Below are 22,746 nucleotides of genomic sequence, written 5' to 3' on the forward strand. Positions count from 1 at the left end.
CTCTGTTTCCCACACAATTATCATGGCAGATCACAACTAACAACAGTGTGATGGAAGGAGTTGTGGACAATGCTATCAAAAATAGTTCCCCGATGCAAATAATGGATTTCAGCAGGAATATATCAGAACCAGATCTATTATCACCGACATTTGTCGAGAAATTTGTTAGCAGTTCAATACAATACATAATGCAGAAGGAAAATAAATAAATAAATTGCAGGGGTCTATCTGGCTATAGACCTCACCATGACTGATTCAAACATGAAAAGATACAGAGTTTTAGTTGTGCAGAGGGTGATAATGGTGCTATTCAGTTGCCATTATCCAGAAACTAAACTGTGACAGCCACCTTACTAGATGCACCTGTACATCTGCTCGTTAATGCAAATATCTAATCAGCCAATCACATAGCAGCAATGCAGACATTGGTCAATAGGTTCAATTGTTGTTCAGAACAAACATCAGAATGGGGAAGAAATGTGATCTAATTGACTTTGACAATGGAATGATTGTTGGTGCTAGATGGGGTGGTTTGAGTAACTCAGAAACTGCTGATCTGAAGATTTTACGCACAAACACTGCTCTCTGGAGCAGGGATTCCCAACCTAGTGTCCACAAACCTCTTGGTTAATGTTAAGGCTCCATGGCATAAAAAAGGTTGGGGATCTCTGCTCTAGAGTTTACAGAGAATGGTCTGAATAACAACAAACAAAGTGGGTGGCAGATCTGGGCAAAATATATAAAAATGAGAGAGGTCAGAGGACTACCCAGACTGGTTCAAGCTGACAGAAAGGCAACAGCAACTCAAATAACCATGTGTTACAACAGTGGTGTGCAGAAGACCCATCTCATGAATGCACAACACATCAAACCTTGAAGTGGATGGGCTACAGCAGTAGAAGACCACAAACATACACTCAGTGGCAATTAAGTGTATCTTGCAATTTAACATCTTGTTAACAACTGCATGGATTCTTGAGTGCTTGAAGCCAATGGAAGATGGGGAGGTCCCATTTTAAAAAAAAACACGATGCACATTGGTAATTAGTATCATGGTGTGGGGCTAGGAAATAAAGGTAGTTGAAAAAAGGGATAGATATAAGAGCAGTCTTGCCCATCCAAAGCAGAATAAAGACACTTGAAATCAAATACTAGATGAAATACATCACAGAATAATTTGCAATTAAATACTAATGATGCCATAAATGGGTGTGCAAACAGACATGGTAGTGGCAGGAGGTCTATGAATTGGGGTAAATGAAAATGAAGATTATGCAGAACTCTGGCAAACCTTACATAGTTGAAAGCTGGAGACCATCCAAAAGTTGTTAATCATAACTGAGCCCTTAAGTGTGGTTCACCTTGCACTTAGAAGGGCAGATGTCAAAATTCCAAATGAAAAGCTACTGGATATTTGTTAAATCAGAATTCCAGGGAAGATGTACGGAATGTAAATAAATTAAGATTGCTCATTATAACGAACAGCAGAAGAACTAGACACTGAGAGTTTATGGCAAGGATAGCAAAGCTGATATTTAATGCAGGAAAGTATGAAGTGTTGAATATAATAAGGAAAGTGATATGGGTATTGCATCTCATGGTTAAACCTGAAATCCAGGGATATATGGGAATCTTACTAGACTTCATTCCCTTCTATATTATTTAATTTTCATTAAAAAATATTTTTGTCCTATTACAGTTAGATAAGAATCAGGAACAGTAGTTGGCCATCAGCCTCATTTTGTTTGTTTATATATTGAGAGGCAGAACTGAATAGGGTCTTCCAACCCTTTGAACAGCACTACCCAGCAGTCCCTGATTTTTATCCTAGCCTGATCACAGGACAACTTAAAAAAAAACCTATTAACCTACCAACTGCTACGTCTTTGGACTGTGGGAGTAAACCTGAGCACCCAGAGAAAACCCACATAGCCACGGTGAGAAAGTACAAACTCCTACAGGCAAGTGTCTGCACCACCATTCATCAAAATCATGGGTTATCAACCCCAGTTCCACTTTCCCTGTACTCACTATATTGTTTGCCTTTGTAATCATCTGAAATCAAAAATTACAATAATTCACTACTGAATGAAGAATTTTCATTTCATCCATCTTGAATGCTCTACCTCTCATGCTGAGACTGTGATTCTGGTCTGGTCGTACCTTCCTCTGCTAGGAGAGATGCTTGCTTGTTCAGCTTTCAATAGGATCGCCTGTCATCTGTGGAATTCTCTGCCACAGGAAACAGTTGAGACCAGTTCATTGGCTATATTTAAGAGGGAGTTAGATATGGCCCCTGTGGCTAAAGGGATAAGGGGGTATGGAGGGAAGGCTGGTGCAGGGTTCTGAGTTGGATGATCAGCCATGATCATACTGAATGGCGGTGCAGGCTCGAAGGGCCGAATGGCCTACTCCTGCACCTATTTTCTATGTTTCTGTTTCTTCTAAACTCAACAAGAGATTGGCAATCTCTTCTTGTACAACAAACCTACCATTTCAGAAAGTAGTATGTTTCGTCCAAAAGTATATGTTTTATTTTCGATAGAGAGATGAAAACCACGCAATACTGATATTACTAAGGCGCAGTAAAAGCCAACATACTATTTGTCTGACTAACTGTTTGCACTGGGATGTTTTCAGTAAAATGTAAAGATTTTTCAATTTGTCATCATTTCTATTCTGTTTTTCCCCTTTAATAGTGACAAAGGAAATTTTCTACATTTTATTCCATTTGTCGTATTTTTAAAAATATTTTCACTTGGTTATATGATCTGATTACAGGCCTACTTTTTAAAGATGGTTTATTGGGTCTCAGCACATGTACACTTTGGCGCGGATTATAAAAAATCGCGGGTATATTATACAAAAAAAGTCCTTTTAAAATAATAATAGAAACAATAATAGAACTATGATAAATTCACAGTTTTAGCAACAACATTTGGCACATGACAGCACTATAAAAATCATTTTCAATATGCGTCTAACGTTACTTCCTTATCGATGACTAGTAGTCATTGTGCTACTTCAAAGAAACGCTACCGGATTCGAAATTATCCAATCCGAATGCAGATTGTGCTGGATGGGCGGGACTAATTGGCAGGAAACGACCGATACCAAACTTTAATTGGGTAGCGGCCGTCATTAATTGAAGAGGAAATGGTCCAATCGTATAGTAGGATTTGCTTCCTGCTCGCAAACTATCCAATGAAAAGTGAAACAAGCCAGTTGAGGGCGGGGTTATACTGATCACCGCGGGGAAGAAGTTTCTCAGAGCCGGCTTTAAAGGATTAGTGTAGAGCGGGTGGTTCAGACGTTGTGTCCGGAGGCGCTTGGATAAGAGACGCGGGGTAGTGGTGGTGATAGTAGTTTAGCAGCATGACTTCGACCAATACTTTTCAGGGTTTGGAGAACCGCCCCAACTCCAGGTAAGAGCAGAACGTATTTGGTGACCCAGACCGGACAGTGGCGGGTTCCTTTCCTAACCCAGGGAGTTCCCCGGAAAGTTAGGCCGAAAGCACAGTGTATATCCAGGGAAGCGAGAGCTGAGGCCTTATATAGCCCGTTCCCTGTCCGAACTTTCTCGAAGTTTACTAGCCGCTGCGTTTGTCCCTCTCCAAGTGGTGCCATCCTTTGAGCCAAACTAAGAACGGTGACTCAACCGCGGTGTATGAGCTCAGTGCGTCTCTCCCTATCTGTAATTCGCCTTAATCACTAGTCGCACATACTGCGTTTCACGGAGTCTCTATTCCGCCTGTCGATGTACAGTGTCGCTGTGCTCCAGTGTTCACAAAAGCACGCCAACTCCACTGAGATCGTAGGCTTGAGGTTCTCTTGTCACCCATCTAATGGCGAGTTCCCAACACATTCTTGCTGTCTGCTATGTATGTGTGGTCGTTGGCTATTCAACTTTGGAATCTCTGGCATTTGATAAACGGCGGCCTTCAAGAACAGCGAGGAGACGAAAGTGCACGGTTAGGATCGAAAATTCTGCATGTGTGTTGCTGTCACCTCCTTTAGATGAGGGTTGGCATTGCCCAAGTTCTGGTCTGGCGCTGCTGGGACGTTGTGATGGTCTGAATTTGCGGACAACCGTTCTGACGTCGACCTCGAACCTTTTAAACCTTAAGGATGAAAATGGGAGCAATTCTTGAGGTGTTGGGGGGGGGGAGGTAGAAAATGAATTTTCTGGTTTTCTACCCTGGTGTTATTTGCTATTCCGTGGACAAAAGGGCAGTTGAGCCCGTGGGGCCATGAAGTCTATATTTGCTTTCAGCCTGGCGGGAAACTACTTGATTGAAATATAAGACCTTCTTCAATCTCGACAGGGTGGAAGTGAAGATGTTTCCTGTTGTGGACGAGTCTGGAGCTAGTAGTCACTCCCTTAAAAAGGATCTCACAATTCCTGGAGTTACTCAGCAGTTCAGCCAGTGTGTATGGAAATGAATACACAATCCATGTTTCGGGTTGAGACCCTTCTTGGGGACTGGGAAGGAAAGGGGAAGATGCCGGGTTAAAAGTGGGAGAAGGGTGAGGTAGAAAGTGACTGGTGAAACCAGGTGGGTGAGCCAAGTAAAAGCCTGGAGAGGAAGGAATCTGATGAGGGGAGAGTGGACCATGGGAGAAAGGGAAGGAGGATGGGTGTCAGGGGGAGGTAAGGAGCCAGAGTGGGGAATAAAAACACACTGGAAGGAGAAATCACTATCCATCCTATCAAGTTGGAGGCTACCTAGAGAATGACTCCTCTACCCTGAGAGTGTGCCAAAAGAGGAGGCAATGGACTGGTGTGTCGGAATAGGTATAGGTATCAAAATGTTTGGCCACGGGGAAGTTGTGCTTTTGGTGGTCCCCCAATTTAAGCCAGGTGTCACCACCATGGAGGAGGCCACATCAGAATCACTAGATACAATAGATGAACCCCAGCAGATTCGAGGTGAAGTGATGCCTCACCTAGAAGGATTATTTGGTCCTTTGCATGGAGGTAAGGGGGGAGGTGAATGTGCAGATGTAGCATTTCTGGTGTTTGCAGGGATATGTGCTGGGAGGGACAAATGGACATGGAAATCATGGAGGGAGTGGTCCCTGCAAAGAGTGGGGGAGGGGAAGGAGAGGTAAAGTGTGTTTGGTGGTAGGATCTTGTTGAAGATGGTCGAAGTTACAGAAAGTGATGTGTTGGATGTGGAGGCTCAAGGGGTGATAGGTGAGGACAAGAGGAACTCTATCCCTGTTAAAGGTGGGGGGAATGGGATGAGTGTGGATGTACAGGAAATGGAGGTGTTGTTGAGGGCAGCATCAATGGTGGGAGAAGGAAGCCCCATTCTTTGAAAGAATAGGAAATCTGTTCTGGAAAGGGAAACCTAATCTGGGAACAGAATTGAGAAAAAGGAATAGTATTTTGTAGGAGACGGGGTGAGAAAAGATGATCAAGATAGTTGAGGAAATCTGTGGGTTTAAAAAAAGCTTGTGTCCAGAGACTGAATGGAGACCATAAAAGAATGACCTTTAAAGGGTCACCATTTAAATCGGTGATTTTTCTCCTCTCCTCACCCCCCCCCCCCCCCCGTTGTGATATTTCTTCCTTAAATGACACTTGAAACCATCTTAACTATCTTTTGGGGAGAGGTGGCTAGCTACTTGAGAGCAAAGGGCTGGAAGGTTGTCTAGGTGAATGAGAATGCAAAGTTGAGGATGTGTTCCGAAACCTTGATCTTACCGAATGATGGACAGGGCTCGATGGGGTTGATTTGTATGTTTGAGCAAAGTTGATAATAGATTGGGCAAGTGCGAACCTCAGTAAATGAGTTGTCTTTTGAGCAATCCTGATTAGAAATAGCCACATGTGCTTCACTGCAGATGCTCACAAATGGATTATCTGGGAGGGTGGGGGGGACTTGTTGGTATTTGCCACCATGATGTAATAAAAGTATTCTGCGTTTCTTATTGTATGTGAAGGTCATCTGAGGTTTTTAATGCCTTGTATCTTTCTTTCAGAGTGTTTCAAAGTATGAAGTCATAGGTTTTCAACTAGCTGCTGTATCTCTTCCCCCACCCCCCCCAAGTTAGGTTAAGGATGTTGAACTTCTGTGTTCAACATTTTCTGTTTTTGTTTTGACCTGGCTGAGGGTTAAATGGTCAAAAGGCCAGGATTATCTCCGAACTTTTGGGTGGTTGGGGGCACATGTAGGGAATCCTTTTAAATGGGCTGTTGACATGGTGCCATCAGTAGTGTTCCTTCAGATCAGTTCTAAAATGTTAAACTAGATTTTTAGTTCTTGAGTTTGACCCCAAGCTCCTGAACTGACTGAGTGTTACCAACTGAGCTGTAGCTGATGTGTAAGTGATTGATTCGTCACACTGGTGACATTCTTGTGTCTTCGATGCCTTTGCAAGAATTATGTAAATGGAGGGAAACCTCGTGGTTGGATTCTGATTGTTGAGAACTGTTACTCTTAACCTAGGTGTTGAAACTCTCACTCTCTGCTCAGATTAATGCAAGCATCTCTAGATTCAGAAGGATAGGGAGGATTTATTGTGAAAATGCCAAGCTTGTTTCATGTTTGTGGGTGTAGTAAACACTAATACACCTTTTCTGCAAGAGCTGATAATCTTGTCAAGGACTGTTTCTTATCACGAAAAAGAGAAAATCTGCAGATGCTAGAAATCCAAGTAACACGTGCAGAATTTTGGAGGAACTAAGCAGGTCCGGCAGCATCTATGAAAAAGATTACAGTTGATGTTTTGGGCTGAGGCCCTTCAACAGTTATTAACTTTGAACTTTTGACCATGAGCTATAATCTTATTTGGCCATGTATGCTGAAGTAATTGGTATCTTGTTTTGAAGGGTTCTCAAAGGATTTGGTATTCAGTGAGCTTCCAAAGATTACAAAATAAAGCTGAAGCCAGTAATATTGGAAATCGAGGATGTAATTTTGAATTGATGAGGAAAGTTAATTCTGTTCTGCTCACAAGACACGAAATTTCTGTGCTCTTTGAAGATTCCTTTAAAATATTTTGTTGGGCCAAGTAGTCCTAGATGTTTTTCCCTCTGCCCAATTGTCACAAAAGACCTTGTATTGAAGATGGCATGGACCCCGAACATATTCGTGACAACCCCTTGATTTGTGGTCAAAGGTTGAGAGCCTTCAAATAGTCAGGGCTGCATCATGTTATGGAACTTGAGCTCACCTTCTCTGTATAAATGATGTGGATTGAGTTGTTGCTTGGGGCTATTATTTTTGTACTTGTTGAAATTTAGCAATTCAAGTATGTTGAAATGCTGGAAATAGTTGGTCAATGACAAGAAGATCTGCAGATGCTGGAAATCCAAGCCCCACACACAATGCTGGAGGAACTCAGCAGGCCGGGCAGCATCTATGGAAAGATTATGGGTTGATATCTGAGGCTGAGGCTCCATCGGGAGAAAAAGATGAGGGTGGAGCAATGTGGGGAAGGGGAGGAGGTGAAAGGTGATGCTGGGGGAAGGGTGAAGTAAACAACTGGGAAGCTGGTAGTTGAAAGAGATAAAGGGCTGGAGAAGGGGGAATCAGATGGAGGGCAGAAGACCATGGAAGAGAAGGGGAGGAGCACCAGAGGGAGGTGATAGGGCAGGTAAGGTGACAAGGTGAGAGTGAATGGGAATGGTGAGGGAGGAGGCAAGTTGGTCATGTTACATTTGATTTTAAATGATATAAAATTTCATACTGACCTTGTGTCAGAACTGGCAGTTTTCTGAAACAGGTTTATCATTGACATGTGAAATTTGTTTTTGGAGCAGTGTCGTGTAAGACATAAATTTCTTGGTGACAAAAAGAATGCTGCAATGGTGGCCATGCAGAAGTTTGATGGTAGAGGGGAAGGCAACGTTGATCAAGCTCTGGTATCTCATCCCTGATGATAGTAACAAGAAGAGGGCATGTCCGAGATTGAGCATCCTTAATGAAGGAGTTTATATTTTTAAAGTTGAATTATTAGAGAAGGGGATAGAGGATGGTGAAAACATTGGTTTGGAAGGTAGCAACTAGGAGAAATTGAATGAGCTGAGGTGGTGCTGACACATGCCTGGATGAAGGGAGGAGGTGGTGAGGAATGAAATCTGAATTTCCTAAGGGAGAGGAGGGGAAGAAATCTCTACACAAACTGTAGGGACAAAGTTAGAGTGGCCAATTATCTATTGAAGATGTGGTTGAATATAGTGCCCTGAAGAATGCTTTGTCAAGTGGCCAAGTGAGTTGTTGCTCCTCGGGTTTGTGTTGTGTAGAAGATCAAAAGTGTGAACTAAGTCTGGAAGTTGGATGAATAACACTAGACAACAGATATTACTTCCTGAATACTTCGGGTGTATCTAATCGGGTTTTTTGGGCTGCTGATCATGACAATCACTATGAAATTTCCTATCATGCACTATTTTCTTTGAAATAGCCTATATTTGTTTCAATTCATAATTCAAGTCAATTTAAAATTTTGTCCACAATGTAAGCTGAAAAGTTTTCTCTCTTGTCCAGACGTGCTCAGGCGGGGTAAATGCTGCATGGCAGGATGAGGTTTTAGAAAGGCTATAAGTTTCTGTAGGATTTCAGTGAGACATATTTCAGAGAATAACAGATGCCAAGATTAAGGCAGGCATTTTTTTGTTGGTCCACAAATCAAACAGGTCATCAATGATGGGTAATTCAAAGAACTTCTAGTGATTTTTATCTGGTCCCACATGGAAGGCATTCAGGGTTATTGAAAATTTTCTTGGCAACTACAGATCATCAACTATGTGCAGCTGGTTGACAACATGTTTCAAGCATACAAAACCATGAAGTGCAACATGTCACTAAAGATTCATCTTCTGCATTCCAATTTAGACTTCCCTGAAAATCTTGGTTCTGTCAGTGACGAGCATGATGAAAGGTTTCACCAGGATATTTTGGTCATGGAGAAAGAGTATCGGGGCAACTGGAATCATAAGTGCTGGCTGATTATTGTTGGACTCTTAAGTGAGACACAGTACAAATAAAAATTGTAACTTTTTTTTAGCTTGGCTGAACTTTTGCAAAGTTTCAGCACCATTATGCAATTAACACATCATATTCAATGAAATTTAACTTGTTTCTCAATTCCTACATGATACAAGTAGTTTGAAATTGTGTTGCACTTCAAGTGGTAAACAAAAACATCCTGAGGAAGTAACTTCCAAAAAAAAAAATTGTTGTCCAGTGTAATTATTGATAAGCAACAGAAAGGTTGGTCACCCTTTGAGCTGTACAAGTGCTATCAATGCAGTTTGCTCTTGCCTGTGCAGAGCTGACCACATTGAGTACTAAGTGCAGTATTCTGAGTATGAGGCGATTGTTGCCTCAGCTGGAAATGGTGTTTGCGTACCCGGAAGATGTTGCTTTTTCATTTAGAGTCATCCTTGTGCTACAATGATAGCCTGAACTTTCTCCTGAGTTTCTGAATTCCCTCTGCTCTTCAGCTGAAAAGCAAACTTGCTACACCTGCAGCATGCTACTACCCAGACTGGACCCCCTACAATTCTCCCACCGACACAACCAATCGACAGATGAAGTGGAGCCACAGCCCTACACACAGTCCTTATGCACATCTGGAGAAGGATGCTTGTGTGAGAATGCTGTTCTTGGACTACAGTTCAGCATTCAACACCATAATTCCCTCCGGGCTCTACAAGAAGCTCCGACCTCAATCTTCACCCTGCCTTGTGCAGCTGGATCCTGGACTTCCTGTCAGATCACCAGCAGGTGGTAAGAGTGTGCTCCCTCACCTCTGACCCTCAACACAGGTGCTCCTCAGGGCGGTGTCCTAAGCCCCCTCCTTTATTCTCTGTACACCCATGACTGTCACCACATTTGCTAACGATACTACATTGATTGGCCTAATCTCAAATAATAATGAGGCAGCCTACAGAGAAGGAGTCATCAACCTGATACAATGGTGGCAAGAAAACAACCTCTCCCTCAATGTTGCATAAACTAAGGAGCTGGTTGTGGATTACAGGAGAAATGGAGACGGCTAATCCCTATTGACATCAATGGATCTGGGACTGAGGGTGAACAGCTTTTAAATTCCTTGGCATAAACGTCACCGAGGATCTTGCGTGATCTATACATACTGGCTGTGTGGTCGGAAAAAGGCACAACTGCACCTTTCACCTCACAGTTGAAGTTTGGTATGGGCCCCCAAATCCCAAGAACTCTCTACAGGGGCACAATTGTGAGCATCCTGACTGGCTGCATCACTGCCTCATATGGGAACTGTACTTCCCTCAATCGCAGGACTCTGCAGAGAGTCGTGTGGACAGCCCAGCGCATCTGTGGATGTGAACTTCCCACTATTCAGGACATTGACAGAGACAGGTGTGTAAAAAGGGTCCGAAGCATCATTGGGGACCTGAGTAACCCCAACCACAAACTATTCCAGCTGCTACCATCCAGGAAATGGTACTGCAGCATAAAAGCCAGGACCAACAGGCTCCAGGACAGCTTCTTCCACCAGGCCATCAGACTGATTAATTCATGCTGATATAATAGTACTTCTATGTTATATTGACTGTCCTGTTGTACGTACTATTTATTATAAATTACTATAAATTGCACATTTAGAAAAAAAACAGATTTTTACTTGTGTATGAAGGATATAAGTGCTAAGGATGTCGGGAGTAAATTTTTATTTATGCAGAGGGGTGACTATGGAATGGGCTGCCAGCGACGGTGGTGGAGGCGGATACGATATTTTAAGAGACTCCTGGATGGGTATATGGAGCTTAGAAAAATAGAGGGCTATGGGTAACCCTAGGTAATTTCTTAGGCAAGGACGTGTTTGACACAGCTTTGTGAGCTGAAGGGCCTGTATTGTTCTGTAGGTTTTCTATGTTTCTAATAAAGTCAATTCGATTCAATTGGGGCAGCTCAAATTGAATTGAAGGTATCCTTAAATAAGTGGATAGTGAAGGTTGTACATTTTCCTTATTGATAGGGACTGAAGTAACCTTTAACCAGTTTAGTGACATTATGGTTCATTAAGTTTGCTGGTCACTTCATATTAATTACCTTGTGCAATCTTAAATGATCAATTTTGTAGTTCCACTGCCTGTGAGCTTTGTTGAAATGTGGCAGATATTCCAAGAACAAAACTGAAGAGAAGTGAAACTGCTTAGACTGCTGTCACATTTTAAAATTGTTCTTCAGATTTTTGGCGTGGGGTTCATTTCTTTTAAGACAGACTTTTTAGATTTGGAAGAAAGGTCACCTACAAATTGTGGTGTACTTTGTAGTAGATGGGCAGTTTTTGTAATGGAGTTGGTCATACAACACAAATGTACATTTTGGTCTATTGTATCCATGCTGACCTTTGTCTGTCTGCACTAAGCACCACAATCTGGTTTGAGCAATGACAAAGTTCTATGCTAACTGCCTTTTCCAAAAACTACCTCTAGAAAGTATGTTAGGCTTCACACCTTAAATTTCTTCCCCTGGCAGTTAATCTAATCGACGATTCTAACTAGCCCCTACACATTCTATTACCCTGTCACAGCACTGTAAGCAAGTCATTTTTATAATGGTGTTTACATTATAAATGATATTTATGCACATTTTTGTCTATACTTTAACCTTAGCTTTATCTTTATACAATTTTTTTTTTTTTTTTGCATGTCATGCCCTGACCAGCACCACATTAAATTTCTAATAAATTTGCATGTATATAGCAAATTTAATCCTTGCTCCTTATTTGGACTGCTTCACTCCTAAGTATCTGGTTAAGTGCCTCTTAAATGACCACCTATGTTGGTGACTTCCAATATCATCCAGACCATTTTTTAAAAATGGTTTGGATAATATTGGAAGGCACCAACATTTATATAAAAAAAAGTTTGCCTCAGAAGCCCTTCAAAACTTGTCCTTTTTTGTTTTAAATAAACCATATACTTCTCTCAAAATCCTCTGCCTATGTGAATCTATTCACCAGGATGAGTGAGAAGAGTAAGCAATTTATCCTGCCTCTGACACAACTGCTGTGCTTGAGTTGATTCTGATCACATGGAAGCTGACCATTGTTTACAAATGGTCAGAATTGACAAAGGTGAAGTAATATCACGTGCTATCAATTAAGAGATAACATGTTGACTTGGAAACTAGTCATTTCTGTACAGCAAAAACAAGGGTAATGCAGAATCAAAACAAATCACTGGAAATACTCAGCAGGTTAGGCAGCATCTGTGGAGAAGGCTTCATTTCAGTTGACCTTTCCCAGCATTGCTTGACCTAGTTTGAAGTAGCAACCAGAATCGTATTGACTTGAGTTCTCAGTGCACTGGGGAGCACACAACATGTTTAAATAGTTTAAGGATCCTGCTACCTCACAACTAGTTTTTCCGACTGTGGAAAAATCTGAGCATCCCACATTGGCTTAGCAATCACCTCAGAATCCACAAAACCAGAGCAGGAACAAATAATCAGTAATATCTAGGAATAGCAGTAGGAAAAGATCCATTTACACTAGGTTTGAAGCAAAGAAACTCCAAAGCTCTCCATGGCAACAGTGATCTTTGGACAACCTACTCATGCACTGAAGACCAACAGCCAATGACAGATACAAAACTCTCCAAATCCATGCTCCAACATTGGCAACTTGTCCCATCCCAACCTCCCTGGTATTGTGCTTCTAACTCCAGGAGGCTGGCTATTTTACTTGCTTGCCTGATGCACGCTTTAATTGACGAGAGATCCCAAATGGATTCTGAGGGCAGAGAAAGGAAGCAATATTTCCCCATCTCCTGGGAACTAGTGACCTACCACAGCTCAGTGGAAGAGGATTTGAGATGGCACACAAGTGGGCAGTGCAGAGGCTAGCATGAGCCGTGCACCAGCTCCCAAACTACTCTCCCTCATCCAGTCCTGCCTGGGGGTAATATGAGCACCAGAGTGAAAATAAGTAACTCAGATCCACTAAAAGGGAGGGGATGGTTGGTTAGGTAACAGTACAATTAAGTGAAAATACTTGCCGTGTTAAATATTGAGATTTCCCCATCTTGGAGGTGAGCACAAAAAAAAATATCTTGTTTAAATTCATGGAAATGATTTGTATGAGTTTGTTTAATTTTGTGCATAGTGAACACTCCAGCCCCCTTCCAATGGGCAAGACAGTGGCAGAATTTGCTAGTGAAGTTGGCTTTATAAGCTTGTGGAAAATTCTAAGTGGATAAGGATGATAATGGAAAAGTAGAGTGTGTGCCTGCCATATGGGCCCAGATTTCTTTTTACTGGATGCAAGTTGTACCAGCTGTGTTCCAATGTCCAATGAAACATTTGTGCATACAGGTGATTTGGGTACTAAGCAGTACAATTGAGAAATATTAGTTTTATCTATGCATCAATTTGCCGAAAAACAAATTATATAAAATGCTTCTCTAATATGGAACATTTTATTTTGCAAGAAAGATGATTGTTTCTCTGAACCATTAAACAGCCTCTAGGGCAGGGGTTCGCAGCCTGGCTCCACAGACCACCTTTTGGTCCATGGCATAGAAGGGGTTGGAAACCCCTGCTCAAGGGCGTTGAAGCAAAATGGAGATTCAGTGGCCTCGCGCATGCTAAAATGAGAATTAATATTGACAATGGGTATTCGTCTTGGTAACGAATTTTAAGGTAGTTGTACTTGTACAGAAAGAGGTTAATTGAAATGGAAAATCTGTGTTGCATTAATAAATCCCTTTTCCTTGTTAGCCGAGTGCTTAAACCGCCTGGTGGTGGCTCTAGCAACATATTTGGTGCCCCTGAACAACTAGCCAGCAAACCTCACAAGATGGCATCTAATATTTTTGGACCACCAGAAGAAATCTCTGTGCCAAAAAGATCCAATCCTCCAGGTAAGGAAGACAAATGGAACTTTATTTCCACACTCTATCCTTCATGTCTAGCGCAGTACTGCTGCTACAGAACAAACTTCATGACGTTTTGTCAGTGATACTGAGCCTGATTCTCGGTGTTTAAGAACAAGGGACGCTCCCTGGAGAGTGCAGCAGCACCCCAAGTGGACTTGTGAGCATCGTTGTTACTTAATCACACTGTTCTGCCTTGCATGTTCGGTACTAACCACTGAGGGTCAGTAAAATAATTGCAGATGTGTGTCTTAAAATATTCCCACTCCAGCTGAAAATTTGTTTGTAAATACTGAAGCTCATGCTGCTTTAACTTGGGATGCTTTAACTTGGGATACTTTTCCCTTTCCACATTTCAGGATTTAAGAACCAGTTGTATTTGGCAGTGGAACATTTTGAACTCTTCAGTCCCCTTCATTTTGCCCTATCATAGAAATATAGGGCACCAAAAGGATACCATGTACTTCGACTTGTCTTTGGACTCCTTGGTGAAGACATTATTAATTACTTAAGTTATTTCCCAGCTTTTTGACACAATGGATTCTAAATCATAAACTTGCTATTTTAATTTTATAACATCTCTAATAGTTCATAACCTCTGCCATCAGATTCTGAATTGTCCGTAAACCTTAGCAGGTCTCTTGTACTATTTATTTTAATGTAACTTGTGATTTTTTTCGTCTTACTCTCTACTGCTGCCACAAAACAACAAATTTGATGTACTGAAAGTTAGTGATAATAAACCCGATTCTGATTATAAACTAGACATTGATTTAACATCTTGCTAAATCTCTTTTAGGTGGAAAAGACAGTGGGATTTTCAGTGAACCCAGTCCTGTTCCTTCCCAGCAAAGCACCATTCCAGCTGGTGGGAGAAGTATTGATATCTTTGGAGAGCCAGCTCCTCCCACTTCAGTTCGTACTCACCCAAACAAACCAAAGGTACATTTCATAAGCATGTTAACTTTCATTCAATGCTTGCCGGAAAGATTCCAAACTTTCAGATATTTACTACAAATCATGAAGTTTTTGCTGTGACCTGAAAGTCAAATTTCAGTGCACAGCATTGTTTAAACAATCACATTGCTGTGTGCTACTGAGTAATTTAAAAATTCATTTTCAGTTAATTGTGGTTTTCATCACATAAAACAGTATCAATAATACAACTTTTGAATAATGCAGGAGTCTGGGTGAAGTGAGTAGTGTACAGCAGGAATGCTTCTCGTTGTTGCCCGGAGAGCCTGCAGCACAATCAATTGAACCTTGTCTTTCAATCAAAGGAGACCAGTTGAGCCTCAATATTTCTATTCATCAAATCTACTAGTATTTTTAAATCAAGACTAAAATTATTTCTGTGAATAAACTGACTGAAGCTTCAGTTTTCTTTTAATACTCTTGTGCTACAATACCTTAATTTGATTTGTACATTTTTTTAAACAGGACACCAACATATTCTCTGCATATGAAGAAAATGAAATGAAAGGTGAGATGTTGGCATGAATTTCACTTCGACAGCCCTTTGGGATTGTGGATGACCTGTTCCACTCTAGTCCTGCAGTTTCTGAGTCCTGTCTGCAAATTGCAGACTCCGTTTGGTGGGGCAGGTGTTACTTGGTGGGGGAAGGGGTGGTTGGGATCTTGCACTACTCCTGTTCACATGAAGCCATGCGTGTTCCCTTGTGACGGTTGGAGTACTCTTGACTGCCCAGATGCTGCTGCTGTTTTGAGAATTGTGCACCAGGCATTTTTTCCAAGTTTGGAGGATGTTTAATTCCCGGAGTAGGATAGTGAAGTGCAGGGCTGTGAAGGAGGAAAGTGTTAGATTGATCGTGGAGTAGGTTAAAAGGTCAGCACAACAATTGTGCACCGAAGGGCCTGTACTGTGCTCTAGGGATCTGTTTTGAGTCTTTGAGACCACTCTTTGAGTGCAATGGCATGTTTAAATTACTGGACTAGTATCCAGAGCCCTGGGCTATTTAATATAGAGATGAGTGATTGAAATACAGAAGATGAATAATTTAACTACAAGTTGATAAATCTGGAATTGAAGTTTAGTAGATTGTATGAAGAAGACTTGGGCCAGTTTGATGGTGTAGTGGCATCAGCGCTGGACTTCAAGTTCAAACCCAGCCGGGTTCCAACCTGGGCAACAGCAGCAGCTGTGCAGGAGAAAGGCCTGGCAATCTACTTCCGTATCTTGTCATGGAAACCCTATGGACCCTATGATCCATGAGGTCACAAAGAGTTGGACTAGACTTAACCATTGAAATGAAGCAGATTTTGTTATGAAACATCCATGATATAATGGAATAAGTAATCTTGTGGTTTGTCTTGAGTTAGTATATTTTACTACTGTCTGTAAGAAAGTGTTTAAGAGGTGGACAATAAATACCAGTGGGTATGCATAGTCATATATTTTTTAATTAGTCTTTCATCTACTCATCTTGCTTTGAGTTTAAATGGCAAGATTGATGGGCCAGAATGTGTGGCAACACGAGCGGGCTGCTCCCAGCACACCGCTGGATATGTTGTTTCTTAACACAAATGGTGCATTTCACTGTTTCAATGTACATGTGATAAACTGCTTATTTAATTCAAGATTTAAGTTTATGGGGGAGGAAAATAATACTTGTGCTGTTGCTGCAGATCAAGGAGAACAAGAAAGTGAAAAGAAGGATGAAGAGAAACGAAAGGAGCCGACAGTGGATGATCACGAACCTCATCTGGGTCCACGCCCACGATCCCACAACAAGGTCACTCAGCCTCCTGGTGGTAAATCCACACTTTCATTGTTCTAGGGATTCTCCATGCCCAGTGAACCCTCTCCAGCTTTCCAAAATTCTGTTTGGAACACAACGTTCCCTTGTGTACACTTAGTTGTGCCCAGAATATTTGCTGAACAGCATTTGATTTACATAGCATTTTCTTGTCTTTTCTCTTTCAAAGAGGTTTTTTTTCCCCCAAAAGTAGCTGCTCATTTCATTTCAACCAGAATTTTATGGCCTATTGTTTCTGACGTATTCTAAAACTTAAATTTGTACCTTCTGCAAATGTGGAAATTTGTTTGTATTAAAGTTGTTCTCCAGACAAGATATTGATAACTACTGTATGTTGAGCCTCAATGTTATACAAGTCCTCTGCTAAGGATCAGTTTTTTTAACTACCTGTTTCTTTTAATGGCTACATTTATTGGGTTCTGTAATTGGTTACATGCTGATCAAATGCACTTTTTGCATGGATGTATAAATCGTGTAACAATAGGCCTTTGTTCACCAAGATTGCAAGGCAGTGTGAAATCTGGATTGTTTCCTTTTCATAAAATTAATTGACGTTAACATTATAAGCAACTTGGTTGTCTCAGCTGTCTTGAATACAGTTTAAATACCCCCTGCTAATGTGTGTAAACTGGAAGATTTAGTTCTGAAATATTTATTCCTGCAATATGTTGGACAGAATCTTTGTAGACTTGGCCAAGCCATTTATAAACAGGTTTCTTTTGTTGAAGTATTTATAATTATACAGGATATTCTGAAATGACTATCACATCTATACGGAAGTTAATGATGTGCTGAAAGATTGTTACAGTGATCCTCATACTTTTCCAAACAGTCTTGATGGTACAAATGTATTAAATAGATGTTATTTCTCTTCCATCCAATACTGTACTCAATATTTTGTCATGCTCATTAGTGCCATGGACTTCAGCTGCTGCAGAGTTTCGAATATTTTAATTCACTCAAGTTGTGTGCTCATGGTAGGTTAGTTATTGCTAATGAAAGAGCTGTTTCTTTGTATTTTTAATGCAGCTGTCTGTAAGGTGCAGATAACTGGATGGTAATGGCCAAGAATAAGATTACCTCAATAAAAATTGTATTTTTCTTTTTGGTGTTTGTAAATCTGATTCTCAATTTGTTTTTGGGTTAGATGTAAATCCACAAACAGGGCATCTTTAAAAGTAAATTTGCTGACTTCCACTCCTAGATCTGCATAGGTGATGCATTTCCTTTACTTTCTATAGTGTAATTAAAGGTTAAGAACCAACATAACACATGTAATTTGACAATGTTTAGGGTCCAAGAGTAAAGTCTCTTTAGCTATTTTCCCTTGTCAATAATTGCCTGAAATGGCATCTTAAGTTTTGTATGTGCATTACTTTTAATTCCAGGGGGGAAAGATTTAGAAATATTTTTAGCTAAAGTTATATCTTCTGAGTTCTTGAGCAATGTAGTTTGGTGTGCAACATCTGCAGTTGGTTGTGCTACAGGGATTTATACAGGGATTGGTGCTGTAATTCTACTCTCCATCTGAAGTAAATTTGTATGAATTGCAGGCCCTGAACCTGGCAGTTAGATTTACTAGTGTCACAGAGCAAGTTGTGACATGAACACCAGGCATACAGAGTATAATGTGGGGGGAAAGGTAAAGCTGTTCTTTTGGTTGTGGGAAAAGTGAGAGTGCGCTGAGGTTGGAGCTTGGAGCTGCTGAGGGTTTGGTGTCACCTTCGTGCACAAGGAAGGCTTGAGTACAGAGGATTTGAGTATGCTATTGTTAGGGCAATGGAATACAAAACTAAAGATTGTCTCAATTGTGTTGGTCTTGATGTAGAGTATCTCTTAGTGTATTTTTTTTGCTGTATCTTGAGTCTCAAGTAGATGAGATGATACAATAGACATACCTCAATTGGGTGCTAATAGAAACTTGGGATCTGTCCTTCTATTGAGCTGAGGTATTGAGTAAGAAGTGATTGAGGTCCTGCGGAAGCCATTTGTTGCTCAAAAGCATTTTTCTTTTACCCCAGTATGTGATCAACATCAAAACAGGAAACAGAAAAGCCTATGAGCATTTTAGAGATTTCTTCAAAAACTTTAAACAAGGGAGCTCCAGCTCATTAAAAGTATGATGCCTATTGACAGCAATTATAGTTGATCAGCCAAACACCATCCCCTGAATATTAATAAAATGATCCTGAATTAGTAGGTTTGGAAATGAGAACCTAATATATTGGGAGAGTTTGTCACTGAGACTCTGCTTGCTAGAGCTTAGAAGAAGGAGCTGGTTGGGGGAAATCTCTTTGAAACCTATTGTGGGTGAGTCTAAGACCGGAGGCCAGCCTCAGACTCAAAGGCTGTCCTTTTAGAGCAGGTGAGAAGGAAGTTATTTAGCTGGAGAGTAGTGAATCTCTGAAAGGTATTGGCAAAGACAGCTGTGCATGTTAAGTCATTGGGCATATTTAAAGTGGAGGTTGATGGGTTTCTGATTAGTGAGGGTGTGAAAGGTTACAGGGAGAAAGCAGGAGAAGTGGGGTTGAGAGGGAAAATCAGTCTTGATGGAATGCCCTAATTTTGCTCCTATTTTATGGTCTTGTCTCTCTATAACCTTTTACCCAGGGGGTAGATGTAATGGAGGTGGAGATTGGAGTGAATGCTGATGAACACGCAAGTCTGGCCATAGCTTATCCTGGATACATAAACAGAAATTCAATCTGGATCTGACTGGAGCCAGAAAGTAAGCTGGATAAGAAGGTAAATGTAAACCATGACCTCTGGTCATATTTAGCTGGGTTGGCAGGAAATATGATTCCTAGACACAGTCCTGCTTGTGAGGGCTGGTATCAAATTTCCATTTTGCTAGTTTAAAAGGTTTTGTGGCTTATTGAGTGTAAGATCTTGGAATAGAAGATTGCTTATGGAAGCACTTAAACAAATAGGAAATAGTAAGATTCCAATACCAATAAAGCCAATATTGCAAGCAGTCACCCTGCTTTACACCTTTAGAGCTGCGAGTATAATACAGATTTGCTATCTGGGCAGTACAGATTGTGGCAGAGTTGGCTGATTTATACATTAGTGTAAACTGGGAAAGACTGAGTACAGGAAGTACAGTAAATGCAGTTTAAACTAGATTAGCTGTTAGAGTAGGTAGAGATCATAGCCCATGATTGATCTCATCAAATATACCAGCTTCCAATTAATGTGAGTGATGCATGCAACCAGTGCTTACCATGATGTATGCTTCAGTGGTAGGAGCATTGCAAGGGACTAGGCACCAGATGGCTTAAATTCAACTTTCACTTTTCCAAGAAAAAAAACTTTGCAGCATCAAGAAGTGATGGAGAGAGAAAATTGAGTTTCGTAAGATGTAAGAAGTATATCAGCCGGCCATCCAGGGATTTTTTCTTCATTTCTGTGAGGGGAATTAATCATGTATTGGTTTATTGTCACTCCACTCTTTAAGAAAGAAGGAAGGCAGCAGAAAGGAAAGTATAGACCAGTTAGCTTGACCTTAGTGGTTGGGAAGATGTTGGAGCCAATTAGTAAGGATGAGGTTATGGAGTACTTAGTGAGATAGGACAAAGTCAGCATAGCTTCCGTAAGGGAAAATCTTGCCTGATGAACCTGTTGGAATTCTTTGAGGAGATTACAAGTAGGATAGATAAAGGGAATGCAGTGGATGTTGTACATTTGGACTTTTAGAAGGCCTTTGACAAGGTGCCAAACCTGAGGTTGCTTATTAAGTTACAAGCCCATGGTATTACAGGAAAGCTACTAACATGGTTAGAGCAGCCTTGATGGGCCAAGTGGCCTAATCCTGCTGTTATGGCTTAAGGTCTTCAGACTCCTGTACCTCCTGCCTGACGACTGCGTTGAGAAGACCTAGCCTGGATCATGAGTGCCCCTGATGGGTATCCCCTTCCTGAAATATTGCTTCTTGTGGATGTTCTTGATGGTGGGGAGATCTGTACCCATGACAGAAGTGGCTGAGAGCACTACCCTCTGTAACCTCTTGCATTCCTGTGCATTGGATTTTCTGTAGCATCAGGCCATGTTGCAGTCAGAATGCTTACCACTGTACATCTGTAAAAGGCTGTCAGGGTCTTTGATAACATATCAAATCTCCTTAAACTTCTCAGAAAGTAGAGACAATGCACTTTTGTCATGATTGGCCCAGGTTACATCCACCAAGATGGATGGAGTTGAATTTGAAGGGATTTCTCCAAGAGATTCTTCATGTCCCACCAGCCACAGCCTTTGTTGTGACAGCAGGGGGTGGGGGGATGAAATCTGGTCCATCTCCTGGAATATAGATTTGCTAAGAAGCTCTGGAAATGTATGCAGTGGCCATTGGCAAGGTTCATCTTACATAGTTGTGCGAACTCAGGACTCTATGTTCTCTGTTCTGTACTCTTGCCACATCCGCACACTGAGGTCAACATCATTGCCCTGTGATGAACTCAATGAAGAAAACACTTTGTCCTTCTTCCAGTGTCCACAGTGCGAGGTTGTAGGGACAGCTTATTCGGGTGTGGATCAGAAATAACATCTCCTCCTGGCTACCAATCAACCTTGGCACACCTCAAGGATGCATACTTAGCCCACTGCTCTACTCTGTCTAACCCCACGGCTATGTGGCTAGGCATAGCTCAAACACCATCTGTAAATTTGCCAATGACACAACTATTGTTGGCAGAATTTCAGATGGTGATGACGAGGCGTACTGGAGTGAGACAGATCAGCTGGTTGAGTGGTGTCACAACAACTTTGCACTCAACAAGAAGTCCAAGGAATAGACTGGACTTCAGGAAGGGGAAGTTGAGGAAACACACCCTGGTTCTCATCGAGGGATCAGAAGTGGAAAGAGTGAACAGTTTCAAGTTTTTGGGTATTGACATCTCTGAGGATCTATCCCGGGTCCAACATACTGTTGCAATTACGAAGAAGGCACTTCAGTGGCTGCATTTCAGTGGGAGTTTGAGGAAACTCAGTATGTCACATTTGTTTCTGTGCTTCAAGAGATACCAATAATTGTCCACTATTTCAATGAGAAACAAAAAGCAGCCATGAAAATGATTGCTTTCTCAGCTAGAGACAAAATGGTCTGCAAGATAAGGACATATCAGCACACCACAAACTATAGGAAGCTCATTAACAAAATGAGGGTAGAAATGACGGATTCTGAAGCTAAATTTTATTATCAAACTAACATATATATTGACAATTCTATAATTTCAGTGTAATATTGACTTACAACCATCATCACAGCTTGACCAAACCACTTATAAAACCAGTCCAAGTAATAGTGTTTATCTTGTGTAAAATCTAGAACACTCTTGAATTAGAAAAATATATCCAAACACATTAACACACAGTTCTCTCTCACTCGCATAAAACTATGTTTCTCTTAAATCACCATATAATCACTAAAAGCAAATATACTTTAACGTAGTGCCTAAGATTAAGGCTATGTCATGGCATGACATTGCACATTTACCTGACAAGTCCTTATGGATTGTAAAACATTCCCTTTTGCAAATCTATGTGCATCAATCCCAAGAGTGAGTTCAAAACAGAGGAACAGAAACTCTAAGCTTCTTTTATTCCTTGAGAATGATCAAAAAGACTATCTGTAATCTTACAGCAAAAAACCTTGTATCTGCAGCAATTGCAACAAATAAATTACCCATAAGAGTCAAATTTGTGAGGGACACTTAAGAAACACTTGGATTGAAAAAAATTGGAGGACTATGTGGGAGGGAGGAGTTAGAATAATTTAACCTTTGTTAAAAGGTCGGCACAATATCTTGGGCCATAGGAGCATATGATCTATGTTCAGTTAAAAAATGTTGATTTTGATATGATGTGACAATTGATTATACTGGGAGAATCACACTTCAATAAAAGAAAAGAAACCAGTTAATCTGGAGAATTGTCCAGTTTCTCAAACCAAAACAGCTAAATCATTCCTCAGTTGTCATTGTCTCTGTCTGTTAACAGGGGAGATGTCTCTGATGCTGTTTGGTTTTCCTCTTTTGTAGCTTCAAGCTGCTTGGTGGTTTTGTTCAATGTGTTACCCTGAAAGGAAAGATAGAAGGA

General features: G+C 41.0%; 2 protein-coding genes across 2 annotated transcripts in view; one reads left to right on the top strand and one right to left on the bottom strand.

The window, feature by feature from the left end:
- The first annotated feature begins 3,240 nt into the window (after nucleotides 1–3,240).
- On the top strand, nucleotides 3,241–17,772 carry jpt2 (Jupiter microtubule associated homolog 2). Its single transcript, XM_072269536.1, has 5 exons — nucleotides 3,241–3,425; nucleotides 13,722–13,864; nucleotides 14,676–14,818; nucleotides 15,317–15,359; nucleotides 16,523–17,772. Exons 1-5 carry the CDS (start codon nucleotides 3,376–3,378, stop codon nucleotides 16,672–16,674), a joined length of 531 nt encoding a protein of 176 aa, XP_072125637.1. The 5' UTR covers nucleotides 3,241–3,375; the 3' UTR covers nucleotides 16,675–17,772.
- A 4,060-nt stretch (nucleotides 17,773–21,832) lies between these two features.
- The window catches only part of mfsd1l (major facilitator superfamily domain containing 1-like), a 49,099-nt gene continuing 48,185 nt past the window's right edge, over nucleotides 21,833–22,746 (bottom strand). The window contains 1 exon segment of the mRNA XM_072268885.1: nucleotides 21,833–22,725. Within this exon segment, the coding sequence (XP_072124986.1) occupies nucleotides 22,618–22,725 (108 nt within the window). The 3' untranslated portion in view covers nucleotides 21,833–22,617.

The sequence above is a fragment of the Mobula birostris genome, chromosome 9 (assembly GCF_030028105.1).
Source record: "Mobula birostris isolate sMobBir1 chromosome 9, sMobBir1.hap1, whole genome shotgun sequence".
NCBI classification, from domain to species: Eukaryota; Metazoa; Chordata; class Chondrichthyes; order Myliobatiformes; family Myliobatidae; genus Mobula; species Mobula birostris.